At 38.1% G+C, this 19179-nt stretch overlaps 6 protein-coding genes across 6 annotated transcripts; 4 read left to right on the forward strand and 2 right to left on the reverse strand.

The window, feature by feature from the left end:
* Positions 1–764: 764 nt before the first annotated feature.
* Positions 765–2841, forward strand: CBG03929 (the record flags this gene model as incomplete). The annotated part of the gene is made up of 7 exons (XM_045244557.1): positions 765–872; positions 921–1135; positions 1184–1294; positions 1340–1504; positions 1550–1716; positions 1766–1843; positions 1889–2841. 7 exons carry the CDS (start codon positions 765–767, stop codon positions 2839–2841), a joined length of 1797 nt encoding a protein of 598 aa, XP_045092525.1.
* Positions 2842–3416: 575 nt separating this feature from the next.
* On the forward strand, positions 3417–4687 carry CBG03928 (the record flags this gene model as incomplete). The annotated part of the gene is made up of 7 exons (XM_002639303.1): positions 3417–3567; positions 3627–3759; positions 3805–3936; positions 3986–4108; positions 4155–4296; positions 4343–4476; positions 4525–4687. 7 exons carry the CDS (start codon positions 3417–3419, stop codon positions 4685–4687), a joined length of 978 nt encoding a protein of 325 aa, XP_002639349.1.
* A 1377-nt stretch (positions 4688–6064) lies between these two features.
* Positions 6065–7681, forward strand: CBG03927 (the record flags this gene model as incomplete). Its single annotated transcript, XM_002639302.1, has 6 exons — positions 6065–6186; positions 6235–6289; positions 6872–7126; positions 7173–7259; positions 7309–7442; positions 7492–7681. The coding sequence occupies 6 exons, from the start codon at positions 6065–6067 to the stop codon at positions 7679–7681; spliced, it is 843 nt and encodes a 280-aa protein (XP_002639348.1).
* A 61-nt stretch (positions 7682–7742) lies between these two features.
* On the reverse strand, positions 7743–8326 carry CBG03926 (the record flags this gene model as incomplete). Its single annotated transcript, XM_002639301.1, has 2 exons — positions 7743–7889; positions 7937–8326. The coding sequence occupies 2 exons, from the start codon at positions 8324–8326 to the stop codon at positions 7743–7745; spliced, it is 537 nt and encodes a 178-aa protein (XP_002639347.1).
* A 124-nt stretch (positions 8327–8450) lies between these two features.
* Positions 8451–11090, reverse strand: CBG03925 (the record flags this gene model as incomplete). The annotated part of the gene is made up of 5 exons (XM_045244581.1): positions 8451–8514; positions 8566–8837; positions 8887–9143; positions 9186–9330; positions 10974–11090. 5 exons carry the CDS (start codon positions 11088–11090, stop codon positions 8451–8453), a joined length of 855 nt encoding a protein of 284 aa, XP_045092524.1.
* A 2248-nt stretch (positions 11091–13338) lies between these two features.
* Positions 13339–14996, forward strand: CBG03924 (the record flags this gene model as incomplete). The annotated part of the gene is made up of 5 exons (XM_002639299.1): positions 13339–13419; positions 13477–13612; positions 13657–14221; positions 14271–14874; positions 14922–14996. The coding sequence occupies 5 exons, from the start codon at positions 13339–13341 to the stop codon at positions 14994–14996; spliced, it is 1461 nt and encodes a 486-aa protein (XP_002639345.1).
* Positions 14997–19179: the final 4183 nt, after the last annotated feature.

Below are 19179 nucleotides of genomic sequence, written 5' to 3' on the forward strand. Positions count from 1 at the left end.
GAAATTTTTTATTGCATCAAAATGTGCAGAAATGCATGTAGATTGACATAAAAGTAAAGAAAAAAATAATAAAAAATTCCTTCGGCGAGAAAAATGCATCGAAAAATACGCTGAAAGCCCTTAGGGACGAGATTTTTTCTAGGCCGCCCGGTGAGTAAAAGCGCGCGAATTCAAACTTTAAAAATTTTTTCGCTCGTTTTCACTGTTTTTTCAAATTTTCCGATGTATCTGGAAGAAAAATTGACAAAAACCTAGAAAACTCTTGAAAAAACCGAAAAAGCAGTGAAACCGAGCGAAAAAATTTTTAAAGTTTGAATTCGCGCGCTTTTACTCACCGGGTGGCCTAGAAAAAAGCTCGTCCCTAAGGGCTTTCAGCGTATTTTTTGATGCGTTTTTCTCGATGAAGGAATTTTTTTTGAATTTTTTCTTTATTTTTATGTCAATCTACATGCATTTCTGCACATTTTGATGCAATAAAAAATTTCACCGTACACCACCTTTCAGATCGGAAGTTTATTTCAAAAATGCTCAACCTTTACTTTGCAACTGCGGCACTGCAAAAGTGCACTGCGAAAGTTGAAACACCGCCCCGATTTCCTCGGAATCGGTTCCTCGGAGACAACCCCTTCCTCGGAATCGGTGGAGTCTTAAATTATTGTATTTAAATAACAAGTGTGTATTATCCTGACAGTTTTCATACTGCCACTCAAGAACATTTTCTAAGTTTTTCACTATTTTTTTCAGTTCAGGGAAAGCTGAAGCGCATGGATGAACTCACACGAATCAGTCGTAATGTCTCCGAGGAGATTGAAAGAAAATTCAGTTGGAATCGAGACATTATCGTTGTGCTTCACCCTCGATCTAGCAAAGAGGTTTGTCCAAAATAAAAAAGACTGATTTAATAAATTTGAGATTTTCAGAATGAAAAAGAATGCGGTAATCATCTCATTGCAGTAATAAATGCTGTGAGAAACTCAATTCATATCGAACAGAACGAGAGCCACCCAAATACGAATCTTGTGCAGTATATTCAAAGCATTCCTGATAGTCTTCCAGAAGATAGAGTTGTGTACTGGAACAGCCGCGTTTTTGGAGAGGTTTTGACTATGAACAGATCAAAAGCCTTGAAAAAATTGTATGTTGTGACTTTGTTCTTGTTGGCATTATAATTTCTAATTTCCAGAGATAGCTCCGATGTACTCCGTCCATTTAAAGTATGTCACACAAGCGGTAAATTTCTGAACAACTATGGCCCTGTAAAACAGTTCCTCGACTTTAGTATTGATGAGCACGAGTGAGTCTGAAATGGAGCAGAAAAGTCGAGTAATTTTATCTTCAGAGTAGATCACGATAGCTTAAAGGACGCACTAACCGAAGTTCTTGGAGGTTCTATGAAATTCTCGTTGTTTCAATTTGTAGTGAAATGCGTTATCGATTCTCAATACTGCTATCATTGTCTTGGATTAATTCTCAACTCTCTGGAAAACTCATATCTTGTTTCCAAGTTTATTAAAACGCTCACTCAAGGACTTTGAAGTCCAAAAGAAAGCAAAATGATGAAATTTGGTTTCGACTGGAGAACCGATTACGGTGAGACATACAAGTATAGTTTCTGGAGACTGGAGTACCAGCTGACCCAATCAAAATTCGCGCCAGAGGCAACGTTTGACAACGAATGGGACAGCCTCAGCAGTACCAATTTCTCAAAAAGACACGGTAACTCTGGATTTCTCTGTAAACGAAGTAACATTGTTTTTTTTTGTAGGCGAAGGCCGTTCTACAAGTTTTCGCCAATACAGCTTGGATTGTCCAGAAATGGATGATAGCTTCTATGATTTTGATGGTTAAGCGCAGTTGAACGATTTTTGAATAATGCTTTAAATTATAGATCCAGAACTCTGTCGTGCAAGAAGTTCTCCGACTTATGGCGATGATGATCAACAAGAAGTCGACTATGAAATCGAAAAGAGTGCTCCAAAGCGAGTTGAAATGAACATGCACAAGAGGAGAAGTGTCAAAACAAACGCAAGTCAAAAAGGAGTGGAAGGAGGAGGAGAAGATCCTGTCCCAAAAAAACTCCCAGTTGAACTAAAGCAATCAGCTTCAGAATCACCTTCTCCTCGAAGATTTATGAGGTCAAGAAGCTTCTTATCAAAACAAATCGCTCGTTCCAAAAAAGCGCAGGACGTGGAGAAGGGTGATATCAGTAAGGGTGAGAGGGACGGTGACGTCATCATCGTAACCGAAGAAGAAATTCTGAAAACAAGAAAGAACATGATTATCAGAAGAACGGTGGAATCCGGGTTCCGGTTTTTCAAAGATAGAGGTCTTCAATGCTTCAATTACCGCCTCGCTAATTTAGTGTTTTCAGAATCTTCTCTCAGTCTTCCGAACGTTATGTCAGTTTGGTCCCGTAATCATCACAGAATGGCAGTGTTGGGGAGCATATACGGGGCTCTTCAAAACTTCAAACCAGAGTTCTTGAAGAAAGATAACGGGACGGTGATTGAATTTGAAAGTGTGTATGTTGAGCCGACACAAGAAGAATCGCCATTTAACGAGGAATCCCAAGAAGAGATTATCATCGAATCGGACATTTCTTCGAGTTTCTCGCCGCCACATGGAGAGTTGGATACTGAGAAAGAAGCTTCACCAGAAGCACCCGATCATAGCTTCATGGTTCCTCGCTGCGAATCACCAATTGAAGAATTTGATTACTTTGTGAAGGAAGAACGACAGTTCTTTAGCTATGCTGCAGAATACGCGAAATACAGAAGATCCCCTCCGCGATACAAATCACAAAATCAATTTCAGCACATATATGGCCAACGTTTTTACTAGTTTTCAGAAACTTTCTGAGTTTAATTTTTTAGTTCACAACAAAGACTACGACGACGTGATCACCATAGATTGAAGGATTCTCATTTCAATATATTTTTTGTTTTTCTATTTATGCATTTATCCGCCCTCTTCTTCATTTTCTCGAATATCATAATTTTCTTTACTTGTTGAATAATTGAAGGTTTAATACTTGATAATGTACCATTCTCTATTATATCTTATTCAATTCTTGTTATTCAATAAAAATATATCCGCTCTTTGTTTTTGAGGTCATAATTCTACCAGAATGTTATCAAGCTATTACTTTCTTCCTGCAATCATCCTCTTCTTTGGTCCCCAATTGTTGTGGCCCAAGTGATTGAACGCAGAGAAAACAGAGCTGTTTGTCGAAAAACATCATGTTGACGCGTAGAGACGCAGACAAACGACGGACGGTTTGAAAGAGGAGCGAGGCGCCCCGCAGATGAAATTTCCGCGTTTTTTTTCTATTTTTTTCCGTTCACTGGGTTCAGAGTTGTATGTTTGAAATAAACTTGATAATGGTTTCGGTTAATTGATTAATGAAATAATTGCAGATGCTTGCCACCCGTCGCCTCCTACCAAAACTTGTAGCTGTCACATCATCTTCAACAGCCGCCACGTCTTCTTCTGGTTCTCAGAAGAGAAAATACTTCACCCGTCATGTCCCAGAACCAAAAATGCAGATTCACTTGCCGAAATCGGAAGGTAAATCCTTTCCGAATTCGATGTTTGAATTTCGAACTACAACGATATATGCTTTTTAGATGTTACCGTGGATTCCATCGTTCTCAGTGACAACCATCACGATGAGAAGAAGCCAGTAGTTTTGATGGTTGGATGGGCAGGGGCGAATCCGAAGCACATTGATAAATATATCAAGATTTATAACGATGAAGGGTGAGAAAAACGAATGATTTGTCTTTGGTTATTGTCAATTTTCAGATACCGAGTTGTTTCGCTTTGCCCTCCATGCTATCACTACAGTATTCCTAATTCACGAGTTGGTTTTTATATATCTCCGTTGTTCAGAGCTGTTGATTCGAAGGCTGGAGATTTTCGGTCATTCTCTCAGTGGTATGTTTTTAAATAGATCAAAATTATTTTGAAATCAACGGTTTTACAGTCCCATAGTGATCCACTCCTTTTCGATGAATGGTGTCCGTGGACTTATTTCGTTCTGGAAATGGACTGAAGCTGAAGAAAAACCAGAGCTGAGAGGCAGAATTAAAGGAATTATTTTTGATAGGTATTCAACTATTGCATTAGTCAATATTAGAATTATTATGTTTCAGTGCCCCATCTCGTCCCTACGGAAAGCAAGACGCCACAGCGATGGTGATTTCAACTCCTCCCATCGACGCGCTTGAGCGTTGGATAAGTGAGCAGACGAGAATTTCGATGCTCACTTGGTTTCTAAATTTACGAGCGACATTGGTAAGACTTAATTTAAAGCAGACATAATTTTTATTGAAATTTTCAGCAAATACCACTTCTGGCTGTCGTGCCGTTCCTCCGATCATTCATGTCAATTTACTATTATCTTCAAACACATATCACCCTTCCACGAGATCAGTTATATTTATATTCAAAAGCCGACACAATGATTAAAGCGAAGTTAGTATATGGGGTTTTTCCATAAAATTCAACCTTCGATGATTTTAGACACGTTGAGAAGTTCATCAACAAGCAGAAGGAAAAAGGAAATTCGGTAACAGCTATCGATTTCGTCGACTCCGACCACGTGGCACATATCCGGACGCATCCTGAAGAATACCGATCAGCCTGCCTCAATTTCGTTCGGCACATAGAAGCGACGTTCCAATGAGTGACACCTTCATCTTCACAGTTATGATTCTTCAAAAATATGACAGTTTCAGTTGTCTCGGGTGTTTGTGTATCAATAAATTTTTTATTTCGTTTATTCACTGGTTGATTGATTTAGGTTTCCCAGAGGAAAATCCGCGAGAAGCGTGGATGTGACTACAACGTGGTCTTTTTGAATCGATATCCTCAGCAGTGGTGACACAGAAAGGACACTTGATAAGAAAGAGAACACTACGGAGTGAGCGCCCAGTTTTAAAAATGATTAGACGCAGTTTTGGTATGTTTTTTATTTACCTTTGAGTGTATTATTCTGGTAAAAAAATCGGAGTTGTGCCGTAGGTCCCACAACGACAACTACAGTAACCTGAAAACATGTTTAATTTCCGGATTTCATATCTCGATTTTCATGTGTTTCCAGACAATTTTTTTCACAATCAAACATATATTTCCCGACTTGTGGGAAAAGGCAAAAAACATCTTGACGAAAAAGCAGCGAAAACGAAAAAAAAAATTCCGGGAAATGAAAATATTGTTAGGTTACGGTAGTTGCCATTGTGAGACCTTCGGCAGCGGTCTCAGCTCCGATTTTTGTACCAGAATAACAACCGAATCTCGGTATTTCCATGAAAACTTACCGTAGAACCAGTTTGAGGTCAATTTTCTCGGCTGTCATAAGAGATATCAAAAATAAGTCATCTGAGAAAATATTTGTGATATTATGATAAACAATTTATCAGTTGACAACTTTTTTATATCTTTAACAGGGATCGAGATAAATTGCCTCAAAGTAAAAAGTGAGGGGATCCTTCACAGCTCTTACGGTGAAGGATTACTGTAGTTATAAACTGTCACTCTCCGCTCAACAAAAAATGTAGCATTTGGAAACACTATTCAGTTCTTCTCAAATACATTATCAATAGAACTTTCAAAATTTTATTTCCTGGTTGGGCTTCGTCTACTATACGACTGTCAAGATAATGTCAATAATTCGAGCATCAGAGCACAATTCACTCCAGTCTGACAACTTTGCATTTCTTTCATTCTCCATGTCTCTTTCATTCTCCATGTCTAAAACCGTGTTTTTCTTTGTATTGTGTGTCTGGACCTTAATACCCCGATTAATCGGAGGCAATTATATTCTATGTTCGATTCCCCGATTCAGCTTTTTTCTTTCTTCGTTATCACAAAACTACAACGGTATACTATTACCACTTTTACCTCTCCGACTGTCTATACTGATAATCGGGGGTTGAGTCTCATTCTTTATAATATCATTCGAGAGTTTTCCTACCCGACGGTGTTTCCCTAGTTCCTAGTTCTTTATAGAATTAATTTTCATTTTTCGTTTTCAAATGCCCTTTTTTCAGCAAGATTCCTGATGCAGAACCCAAAATCTATAGTGACTTATGGAAAGAAGGATACGGTAGTGGCATTGCTTGGATGGGCAGGAGCCGCAGATAAAAACGTCGCAAAGTATGCAGGAATTTATCAAAAGAAAGGGTAAAAACATATTATATTAGGTACTGTCCGTTTACCAAAATTTTCAAGATACACGACGATTCAATACACAGCACATGCAGCGGCAAAAGGATGGGGAACTAAGGTACGGTAGTTGAATGTTGTCCTTTGTGTTTCTATAAAAATAGGTTAACCAGAATTCAATTAAGTGTAGACTTGAGTCTTGGGATCATTGTAACTAGGTCTGTAAATGGGTGGATTTGCAAAAACATATGTTTCGGTTGATTTTCGGCCATTTTGACCAGTTTCAAACGTCTGGAGGTCGTCTGTCAGGCTTCCACACTTTGAACATTTTGGAGGATGTTAAACAGACCTAGATTGAAAACTGTGCATCCATAGAATTTTTCATTAGGAAAGAAAGAAAAGAGTAAACTTGAACACAGCAACAGTGGAATAATGTACCTGCAAAGTTTCAAAATTTTCCGATTATTTAGAAGAAAGTTAGGACGACTTGTTTATGCACAAGTAAGTCTGCCGCACTCTGTATACCATACTGTAGTTCACAAAAACAATGATCACTTCGATAAACTCACATATATTTCGTTGAAACAGAATCCACCTTATCAGTTTCCAAAGTGTTTTTTTTTTCACTGATACTACGATTACCAACTATGGAGTTCTAACTTTCCTTTCTTGAAGTAATTGTTGACAGGATTTTCTTTTTCAGGAAGGACGAGAAGTGGAGAATCTAGCACAAACCCTAGATTCGGTCTTGATCAATCCATCAAATCGATTGATTTTCCACGTCTTCTCAATGAATGGATTCTTGACACTCACTTCACTTGATTCACAGTATCCAGAGTTGAAGGCGTTTGAGAAATGTGATGGTTTATTTTTGGATTCTTGTCCGGCGTGTTTTGCATTCTCGTTCGATAATATGTACAAACACTCGCTTGTCATGAATCATGTTTATGATGGTTTGGTAGGTTTCCATCCAAAAAAAAGAAGTACTTAGAAGTAGATTACAGATCAAGAATTCCAATTTCCTCGTCGGAAATTTCTATTGGATGTATAAAAAATGGGAGACAACTCGATTCGGATCTCGTCTTCTTTTGGTATTAGATTCATAGGTTCTCGAAAAATAAAAAGAAAGAAATATTTCAGGATGAACTTATGATAATAGCCGGCATTTGCTCTATGGAGGATGCGAATCCATTCTTTTATCTATTGAATAATCCACATCTTCCACCAATCATATATTCCGTTTTCTCTGATGCGGACATTGTTTGCTCAGCAGAGTGAGTATACAGTAACCCAACTCTTTATCAGCCTTATTCTCTTTTTCAGTGAAATCAATTCATTCAATCAGCTGGCTTCGAAAAGATCCGACAAGCGGAGAGAAGTTGTGATAACTCGTTTGAAGGATAGTGCACATGTCGAACATTTCAAAAAACATCCAAAATTGTATCTCGAACGAATGGAAGAGTTTTTACAAAAAGTGGAAAAATTTAGAAACGGAGGGAATTCGAAATTATAAAAATGGGTTGTTGATAATTTATAATTGTCTGTAAATAAATAAATAAAGACTTTATCCAAAATCATGAATTATATTGAACTTTGAGAGTATGATTTTTCGGTGTAACTTCTTCTCCAAACCAAACTGCAAAACATTCGAAACCAGCTTCTCGTTGAGCTTCTTTTGGAATATTCACCCATTCGATTGTGATGGAATCATTTTTGAAGTTCTTAAAAAGGAAAGAGTTCAATTATGAGTAACAACTCAATACCTCACCAATTTATCAAACTCAAATTCTGTGTATCCAATTTTCACATTTCCATCCCAATCCTTTTCTTCCATCATACCATTTGATTCTGGTAACACAATCGTCGATTTTTCGGATTTTTCCAAGCTGACTCGATAAGCGATTCGCCGGTATTCAGGATGGCGAACTTTAAAGAACGTCATGTAGTTTATGTCAAATGGAGCGTTGAAGAAAAATGTCCGATTCGGACTGAAAGTGACATCTACAATTTCATCGCTTTTGTCTGGGGAGCCACAGGAAATTGTAGATATCGAAGATGACGACGTTGGCTGGCCAGTAGACGTAAGTATGGGAGATGTGGCAGAATATGGTGCTTCTGAAGATGTTGTGTCAGAAGACGAGAAGGATACGATTATCATCATAATAATTATCAGATGCTTCATAATTCGGAAAAAATTCGAAGAAATAATTTTTCAAATCAAAACAAAGTCAAATTTATTTTTGAAATGATTTTTCGAGGTTAAAAAAAAAATTGTTATCCAACTAGTTGCCATCACCACCATCTTTTTGGGTTTTCTCAACTGCGTTATCGTTGTTGGTACGTTCTCTGAAAATAGTTGAATTTAAATGATATACTCCAATCTCTTTGAAAACTCACTGTTCAACAGTTTTCGGTTTATTTTTACCCGTCAGGCTTATAGTACTCTTTGTGTTTGTATCTGCTATCGGGATAATCGAAACTTGTGGAATTGGAGTGGTAGCACTTAGAAGAGTAGCCGAAGGAGCAGCTGATGGAGCAGTGTGTTGTGTTGGGGCCGTTGCAATTGTACGTGTGGCTGCAGTACGAGGTCCATCAGTTGACTTTTGCATTGGAACTTTTTTTGGAGGGGCTGCGGCGGCGGCGGCTTGTTGTTGAGATGGTTCAAATTGCTGAAAATTTTATTTTTATTCAGGACCTTTAAAATTCAGAATATCGTACATAGCACGAAACCCCGTATTGCTTCTCATTGGGTGCCAAAAATGGGCGTTCCGGACCAACTTCTTCTTTGGTTTTCATTGCTTTTCCGGGATTCTTCTCAGCTGGTTTTGGTTGTCCACCCGCAGCTACCTTCTTTCCCGGACCATTCTTATTTCTTGGTTTCATTGTGATTTTTGCTAATGGATTTTCTTCATCATCATCAAATTCATCTTTCTTTTCTTCTGGCTTCTTGATATTAATGTTGAACTTTACATCATCTAAAAATTAAATAAAAACTAGAATGATTCCAGAATACTGACCATCGTCATCATCCTTATTCGGAGTTTCATTTTTTGCAGGTGTCGTTTGATTTGTAGCCGGTTTTGGTTCTCCAGCTGGCTGCCCGATATTGGCTTTGATTTGCGATGGAGTTTGATTCAGGGGCCGGTCTTGCTTCTTCTTGGCCTACAGTAATTCGACAATACTCACAATTCACCCCATAAAAACTCACGCAAAAAAAAAATATCATACTGAGCAACTGAACCGAGAACCAGTGAATGACTAGGGTTGCAAAATCTTTATAAGAAGAATAAGAACAGATAGAAATAGAAAAACAAACATGAACGGTTTTCCATAATATCCTGCGTTTTTCTTGCTATTATCTTATGAAATAAAATTGTACATTAGTGATTTTCAGGCAGTTGACCAAATGATCTTATCAGCCGACTTGTCATATATAACTTTGAAGGACACGTATTTCGCTGATCTAACATAATAAGATTCTTAGTTTTGTAATATAACGCGTTGAATTTCTAGACTTCATAAAACCCTTTTGGAACTACAGTAATCTTGAGATCCTATAAGATGTTTAACTTTTTCAAACCATTCTTATCATTTGTCTACCGGAAAATGATGGGGGGGGGGGGGGCTTGAAAATAAAGTTTTCCTGATTTTCTTTTGTACGGGATGCATTGATTCAGATGATACATAGTCTCAAGGGAAAATGTCCGGAGAGCTGACTAATTTGCAAACTTTAAATAAAACCAAAACTTCTCTATTTTGAGCGATTTTTTTGCGTATTATTGATATCAGAGGAGTCCAATTTTTTCGGATTTTTTCTACAGCCAGGGAGCACTTCACGCTAGAACCAGCTAAACCTTTGACGTACTGGAAGTGGAGGAGATTCTAGGAGAATTCATAATTCACATTCTAACCTTCATGATAGGCTAAAACTCGAGAATATGAACTAAAAGTTTTCTGGACAAGTAAAAAAAAATCCAGAATTCAGTATCTATGTATGTGGGACACTGTGTATAGAAGTCGGAATCTTTGAAATTCGAGTTCAGAGTTTTAACGGCTTCATCAGAGAAAAGAATCTGTAATTTGAAATCTAAAACAGAATCTGTAATCTGAAATCTCTAAAATTCAGATTCTGAAAGCTCAAAAATTGGAACTTGAAAAAGTCTCAAACGTTAAAATTCGGAAATACTGAAATCTTGAAATTTGTTGAATTGAGACATTCAAGAAGTTCGAGATCTAAAATCCAGAAATTCCTGAAGATCAAAAAAATGGGAGATCCGAAAATTCGGAAATCCGAAATACAAAAATTTCCGAGTTAGGGATTTGAGAATTTCGTAATTTCGAGCCTTTCAAAATCCAAACTGCAGCATTTTAGCTTTATAGAATCAGGGAATTTCAGAATCTTCAGTTTCAGCACTTGAACTTTTCCCTAAGTTCGGAGTAGCTAAATTTCTGAACTTTTAAATTTTTGAAAGTCTGAATTTCCGAACGTCTGAAATTTAGAAATTCCAGAAGTCTTAAAAATTCAGAAATCAAAGAATTTTCAGAAAATAAAATAAAAACTTTGAAATTTTTCTGGGAAAAACTTGGAAATTCGGATATCCGAGTTTTAGGAAGTTGACAATTTCTCAATTTCTCAATTCCAAATTTCCAAACATCAGAATTTGAAACTTCATTATAGTTCAGATTCTGAGTTTTCGAACTTTTATATTCTCAGTTTCCCAAACTTCCAAAATTCAGTATTTGACTTTCTGACTTTTGGAACTTCTAATTTTCAAGTTTATGAAAGTTAAAAACAATCAACTAACTTCATCTTCTATTTCTTTCCGGTTTTGAGATTCAAACGTTTTAAGTGAGACCAGGACATTGTAGCCGCCGACAGGCGGCGGAAATCGACTGGTTTCTATTATTTCAGACGTTTCCATTTTTAGGCAGATGAAGAAACTATTTTAATGACCCGGATATATCATTTTTCACAGTTTTTGTCCTCACGTCGACTATTCTCCCGGCTGTTCACCCATATTTCTTATCAAATATTCCACTGAATACGATTTTATCCGCGTGTCGACCCGACACGGACTGATTTTGACCCCATAGCATGCTCCACTGGCCTACCCCCCCCCCCCCTCCCTCTCTTTCAACAGTCTCGTGGATCCAAAGACAATCAGTCTCAACTTCAACTCTCAGATAAGCAACTCCTCGTCTCTCCTCTCCTGCCTTCGCGGGGAGGACTGCCCTTCGCTGGAACTCCGAAGGATGGACCATCGATGACGAGCGACAAGCTATTCTGGGAGTACAACTGGTAATACAAAACGCTTATCCGACTCAGATCTCAACACAATTTTTAGATTGGATGAAGACATGACATGGCAAGATTCCACGTGGCGCGATTGGATATCAACTTTATCGAGACTGGAGATCGTGTGCCCAACCGGTAAAACGAATTGGTTCTTCATCTCAAATCTCATGGAATATTTCAGAGTGGATAATGGCACTATGCCACGTGGTTCCTGAAGGTCGGAAGTCGGATGGTTCATACGGATCGCATGTTGGTGGAATAAATTTTGAGTTCTCTTAGAATATCCTCCACATCCAAAATTTCTCTAGAATTTAGTATATTTTTTGAGAAATCATTATTCACTTTCTGGATTCTTGACTCTTACCTAGAGCCCCGACGGCTATGGCATACTGTAATTTCAGTATGTCAAAGGTTCAGCTGTGTTCTAGCGTGTCATGAAGTTCAGATTATGAATTTTGAGTTCTCCTAGAATATCCTCCACATCCAAAATTTCTCTAGAATTTAGTATATTTTTTGAGAAATCATTATTCACTTTCTGGATTCTTGACTCTTACCTAGAGCCCCGACGGCTATGGCATACTGTAATTACAGTATGTCAAAGGTTTAGCTGTGTTCTAGCGTGTCATGAAGTTCAGATTATGAATTTTGAGTTCTCCTAGAATATCCTCCACATCTTAAACCAGGTGGGATCAGACGCGCAATTAGGTTGATTCTATAGCCGTCGGAGCTCTAGGTAAGAGTTAAGAATCCAGAAAGAGAATAATGATTTTTCAAAAAATCTACTAAATTCTAGAGAAATTCGGGATGTGGAGGAGATTCTAGGAGATTTTGGGAGAACTCAAAATTCTTATTCTAATTTTCATTACAATGGTTTGTTTATTCAAGACATCTTCAATTCCAGCATGAAGATCCTCGAGAACTCATCCAAATCGAATGCAGGGTTCTCAATTTGATCACGAACGCTGCGTAATCCTTTTCATTTTCAAATTGTATCCCTACAGTGATCCTTTTCAATTCCCAGTTTTCCCTACAGTAATACTTTTTATTTTTAGCATACTTGCAACGGAGCCGGGCCGGGCTTTTTTCAGAATTTTCAGAGTCCGGCCCGGCCCGTCTCGGCCCGGATTTTCGGAAAATTTTTTTTTTTTGCAAAAATCGTTGAAGGCCCGGCTCGGCCTTAAAAAATTTGGAGGGCCCGCCCCGGCCCGGAAGGCCCGGACAGGTATTTTTTTTGGTCGAAATTTCTCAAAAAAATTTTTTTTGATAAATTTTTGAGAATTTTTTAACAAAAAACTAGTTTTTGAAAAAAAAACTGTTATTTTGCTTTAAAAAACAATTTTTTCTTCGATCTCAACTTTCGAAAAATTCCGGGCCCTGATTTTGCAAGTATGATTTTCAGTCATTTGTGTTATGACACTCCTGAGGAATTTCACAATGAAATCGGTTGTTTGGTTAACAACTTTTCAAAAAAAAATGGATCGGTGAAATCGCGATTTAAATCGTTGAAATCCAGGTCTGTCCGAAGATTTTCCTCCTGCCCGTAGCAACCTGTAACAATTCTGAACAATTTTTTAGGTGTTTTTTGTATAATTATTATATATTGGCTTCCCATGACGATAAGTGTCTCTTTAGATTTTCTGACTTTTTAACATTTCATTCTTAAGAGTGTTTCATGAAACACTTTTTACGAAAGTTAAATACCGTATTTCCCATTAAAGGCGCATGTAAAAATGTTTTCGTGATATCTCTTCACGAAATAAATTCCTAAAATTTGGCGCCAAGTAGTAAGTTTGTACCTAATTTTCATTGTTTTCACAAGTGATTTTGCAATTCTACGAACTTTTACCTTTTATTTGCATTGCTTTGTTACAGACATGCCTCCTCCCAATTTCATGGAGAGTCCCAATACAGTGCAAACGTCTCTCTATGGGTACGATAAAAGCAAACGAGTACAGGTATGTTTATTGTATTTTAAATCAGTATTTTTTTGTGTCAACTCCTTCTAGTTCCAGATGAATAGTCTCCGTGGAAAGCCGATTCTTGTTCTCCGAGGAGAACCAGCGGGTTCGAAAGCACAGTTCGGAGGAGGGTCTAAATTTTCAAAGAAATGGATCGACAGAAGCAATCATATGCCTCAACCGGTTCCAAGTTGGTGTCCAAGTGGTGTTCTTCTATTTTCGAAATATTTTTAGACAAACCAATGTATCCTTCGTATACACACTTTCATCATCAGTATTCGTCGGCAAAACAGACACCAATTCCTCCAATATCCCTCCCCAGCACCCCGACGATCCCACCGGGAAGATCTGCTTTCTTTCCTCAGTCGCCGCATCGAAGAGGATCTCGTCGTCCCCCGTTCTCACCGATTTCCCGGTTTGCTCCAACTAGTCCCAAATCGCTCGAAGAGGAAATGACAGTGAAACGCTTGTTTGATAAACTAGAAGTTTCCACTCCACCCCCGACATCTTCAAGTTCTTCGTTCGCGAACATCACTAGTGATATTACACTTCTCGAATTACACCCAAAGACATCAGCGAAGACATTCACAACCACGTCGATTTGCGTATCGGATACAGAAATAACATCTACCTCTCCTGATTCTTCAAACCGTCCTTCCCTTTTGGACACACCAAAAAGTCTTTCAGAATCAAACAGGACTTTCTCGGAAACCACTCGATTAGATTCTGAAACTACAGATGATGAGCAATCATCGATTTGTACAACAAGCAGGACGGCTGAGAAAACGAGCAGACATATGTGAGTTTCTTTAGTAAGCGTTTCTTTAGTGATGTAAATTGGTTTTCAGATGTCCAGATGAAGCGCAGTGTATTATATTTCGAAACGGAGTATGCGCCGATGACCTGATGGAACGGCAGAATATGATTCAGTGGTACAATGAGTTGATTCAATGGCGTCACGAAGTTGTGACAAGAAGATGCTTCGGACCACCTCGATGTCACCCGCCTCCTCTTACAGTAACAATCATCGGAGCAAGTCGCGCGCAGAGAGCAAATTCGTTCCAACGTATTGGCAATATTCATCCATTCCAAATGGAAGCCATGGATCATGTTCGACGGAGGATGGACGCGAAGAAATCCAATAGACTCGTTCCGGCCGATCTCCCACTACCTGCACCACACGAATTCATGGCTAACGCAAAATGTATGGAACCTCACTTGTTTATCGAGTATTGTTATCAGTTGACGGCAGCTGCTTACATGGATACCGGACTGAACCCACCGAGTCGTCGTCCTCCCATTCCTCCGCGTATAGATCCGATTCAGCAACATACTAGCCGAGAGTCCATTTGTTCGTCAGCATCAGAATTTTCGTCCGATGGTGAATATTCTGATGATTCTGAAGATACAAAAGCAGAAAGATTGCGCCAGAAAATGGAGAGACATCGTAAAGTTTGTGAAAAGTTCAGATGCGGTTTCCAAAAAAACATTAATTTCAGCGCGAACGCCGTCTCCAAAGAATCTTCCAACGCCGTCAGGTTCTCGACGAAATAGATGAAGCAGATGACGATTGAATAAGATTCCGGACCCCAGATTCACTCACATTAAAAATAAACCATCCACCCGTTCATATTTTAACACAAATTTTCAGTATTTCTTTTTTCCTATATTTTCCCTTGTTTCTGAATAGCCGAATACTTTTCTTTCCTTTTTGTTTAATTATTTTTGACAAATTTCTTTTCAAATATGTTCCACTTTTCCGCATGCAGCCATTTCTCCTGTGAATTATGAATCGACCCCCCCCCCCCCACCCCTTTTAGGTATTTCTGCCCTTATTCATTTTCCCAAACGTTCCATAACAAGCTTGCATCCTGTTAAATGAGGTTTATTTTTTAATTTTATTACTTTTTCGGGCGTAGCTATACCAATTGTAAACCGCGTCCAAATCCTTTCTTTTCTCGGCTGTGTTGAATTTAATTACTTTACTGATTCGTCGATTTTATTGCTTTTGATTCGTTGGCATTTATGCTCAATGAAGGTTCCCGATTTTTTTTTTCTTGTCCAATATTTTTTAAACATAAATCGAAAATTTGAAAGTATTAATCTTTTTCACATCTATTTTGTCGAGAATCAACAAAAAAACTGAGCCGATATCTGAATTTCAGCCTTTCAACCTTTAACTTTTCGTTGACTGAAAGCTGTTTGTGTTGCTCAACGAGCATCTACTTCTACTTCTTATTCTTCTTCATCGTCTGTCTGTGCCGTGTGACAACATTCTCATCTTCTCTCTGCTTCTCTATTTTCTGCTCTTTCCCGCCCACTATTTCCGACTGATTTCCGATCACTGCCATCATTTTTCACTCTCTCTCTTCTTTTCTTTTCCGAACCACCGGGCAGATATTTGAAAATAATTCAGGGGGTCGTCCCAATTAAGAAGTTTTGGGTGGCGTCACATTTTCATGCTCCAGCTTTGCGAACTTTTCAGAATTCGTTGTTAAGTTTAAAAACTTCTAAGAAAGCTTGAAGAAAACCCACTCATAAAATCACTTTCTTTTATCGTTTTTACACTATTTTTCTTTTTTTCTCTTCTTCTTGTTCCTTGCGTTTTTCGAACCCTTTTTCAGTCTTTTTTCTTCGCTTATCGATCGACTTTTCCTTTTTTTTCTGTAAATTGCAACAGTTGCCACCGAGAGAAAGATGGTGATCACCTAATTCGCTTGTCGACTCGAATTCTTTTTGCGATTCGTTTTGCTTGGTTTCGTCGAAACAAGAAAACGGAGTGAGTTTTCGGATTGCTATGTTGCTTCAAAGGCGCATGTCCCTTTATTGTTTAATTTGTTTCGGCACGATTACTGTAATTTGATACGTTGCATGCGTTTTTCTTGGAATCGCTTGAAGTTTTTGTTGTTTCGTTGCTGTGATTTGCCTCGCGTTTGTGGATTTTCAACTAATTTTATATTTTTTCGTTACTTCTTCTGAAAGTTCTACTCTACTCTTCTACGAGTTATTTTAAGCTCAATTCTCTCTGAACTGCCTTGGTACTGATTATCGAGCTTGATATTCCCAGTTTCCCTGTACTACTTGTCTTTCCGACTTTTCAACCGAAGTTTGGGTTTCGAATCAATATTTTTGAGAAACCAGTCATTTTTATCAACCCCATATCTTTTCCTTTTTTCGAGAGCGCCTGAAGAACAGCTGTCTTTGAACTGGTGACATGAGAAAAAAACAGATAGGAAGAAAACAACAAACTTTTGAAGAAAAGCAAAGCAAAATATATTAGGGCATAGACCCTACAAGTAGTTTACAAATATCTAAATTATCCCGTTTTCCCTCCCCTACTCAGATCGGCCTCGTGAGGGGCATTTTTCTGAGTCTTTCATGTCTACCCCTCTAATGTTTTATTACACCTGATCAATAAACAAATTAAATTAAATTGGTGCCATGGCTGATTCATTCATGCTATTACTATCATTAAGGGAAACATATCGACCCATTCATACAAGTGAAACAGGAATTCTAAATTATTTACCTTACCTGAGTGTTCCTAAATATTTGGAACTAAAGATATTAAGCTTTCGTGAATGTACTGTAAACAACTTCTCGTTTTTTTTATTATTTGCATTGGTCATTCAACATAAAACTACATATTTCTAATGGGTTTATTGACAGTTAGAAAGAAATTAGAAAACATTATTTCACTGGTGCTTTTTCTCGTATTCAATGGCTTGCCTTTTCTCGTATTCAAATGGGAACCAATAAGGAAAATATTAGGTTTTTGCTGAATTGCTCGCAAAGTTCCATGAATGTATCCACCAAGCATTATTGTATAACGTTTCTATACTGTTCAGTTTCTTCTCCGCATTTCAGGAAATTTGTTTTTTTTCCCGTTAATTGTTAGTTCTCTTGATTCGTACACTTTTTTGGGAAATAACAATACGTACAGATTACGTTTGAAGTCGCGAAAATTGGTTTTCTTTATTCAGTTTGCATAATGACGTTATAGATCAAATTTCAAATTTCCCGAATTCTCTCATGTATGTCTCAATTATTCTCAACTCTCTGTCTGTCAAGGTGAAAACAGTTCAGCATTTTACTTCGATAATTTCACATAAGCTCAATTTTTTCGGTTCAGATGAACCCATAAATACCGTAAACACTCCAATAGAACTCCCCCGAAACCGTCAAATTTGAGCTCATATATCTCGGTCGTTTAACCCCTTTTCGATATCTTTCGCAGGAACCGAAATGAATAGGCTCGAAGTTAATAGCTAGCGTTGATGTTCTATTGGAGGCATATATGGGTTACTTGGTGTCCTGTGGTGGAAGGCACCTCGGCAGATTTTTTGAAGGCTCTTACACGGCTCAATATCTAATGGTATCGCTTGCCGAGCAAGTAAACTAACACAGAAAAAGTTGTTTTTCGGAGCTTAATTACACCAATGCTGGCCATGTATGATTGGAGTTTGACAGTAACTAAATGATTTCTTCGTTTTCAACTCAAACGAAAAAGTTTCATTGAACATCATTAGTCTGTAGGAACTTATGTAGGAGATTCATGAACTTTGGTCTCTGATAATGGAACTGAGCTGACAAGGAAATAACATTCATGATATAGGAATTAAGAAGGTCATCTACCCGTAGTCTACTGTATTGTCTGGAACATATCTTTTTCTGAAAGTAGAGGGTTTTCAACCAAGAAATCATATCGAATAGCCTTTGGTTTCGAATTCTTTTGTAGTTAAAAATATGATTACACTGAAATATAGGCAAGATAAACATCCAAATCCAAGTCAACCAAGGTCCACTAGTATCAACGTCTACATCGAAGTACAATTATAAGATTCAACGATCTGCGCCAAAGCTTGAAAACAAACTTTCTCTAAAGTTAATCTTTTGAAAACAAGAAGGACAACCTGAGCGTTCCTTGTGACTTCTCTTACAAGCGGGGATCTCCTGAATGAATGTCCAATGAATTTTGACGAATCAGAGAGGCTTTTTATCCATCGCTGTCCAGAACAGGTGACGACACGTGGCACATAGACGCAGAGAAAGTTCGTGGTCGTCTCTTCAGTACTAATAGTGTTTCTGTCTCACCCAACGGACCTTCTTCTTCTTCTTCTTCCTCTTGTTTTCTGGAGGCTCCCTCGGTCGATTCTTTCTTTTCTCTTCTTTCTCTTTTCTCGATATACTCGCCTGGCTCACGACACATCTTGAGAGCGGAATATATCACAACTCAACTTTGTCTTCTTTTTGTTACTAAAAACTTTAAAAGAACGGGCTCAATCTAATTACTCAACTAATTTGTTTCGGTGATCTGGATTATTTTTTGCTATTCTAAAATCCTAATTATTCAACTACTAGCCCCGTTTCGGGAGATTCTTATTGACAAACGAAGAGTTTCAGTCGCTGAAACTCGCCAACACTAATCACACTGACGTCTGCAGTTGGAGCACCTCGTCTCGGCTTGACGCCTCGCGAACCACCGTCGCCGGTTGTTGTTCCACCACCAGTAGCGATGAGTCAGGCGAAAACCGAGTAAGTTTTTTTTTTCTAAACTGAAAAAAAGTGGTATTCACTGAAAAAGTGCTGAAATCGAATGGCTAACGTTCGAAATTGGTGAAATTTTTTATCTGTGAAAAAGACTAGGCTCGGTAAAATGGTAATTTCTAACTAAATTCAATTTCCGAAATATTTTAGCAAAGTTCAGTTCAGTTTCGGATCCCATTGTACGCTTTTCCAAAATTCGTTCTCTGCTTC

The sequence above is a fragment of the Caenorhabditis briggsae genome (genome assembly GCF_000004555.2).
Source record: "Caenorhabditis briggsae complete genome, chrI, whole genome shotgun sequence".
Lineage (NCBI taxonomy): Eukaryota > Metazoa > Nematoda > Chromadorea > Rhabditida > Rhabditidae > Caenorhabditis > Caenorhabditis briggsae.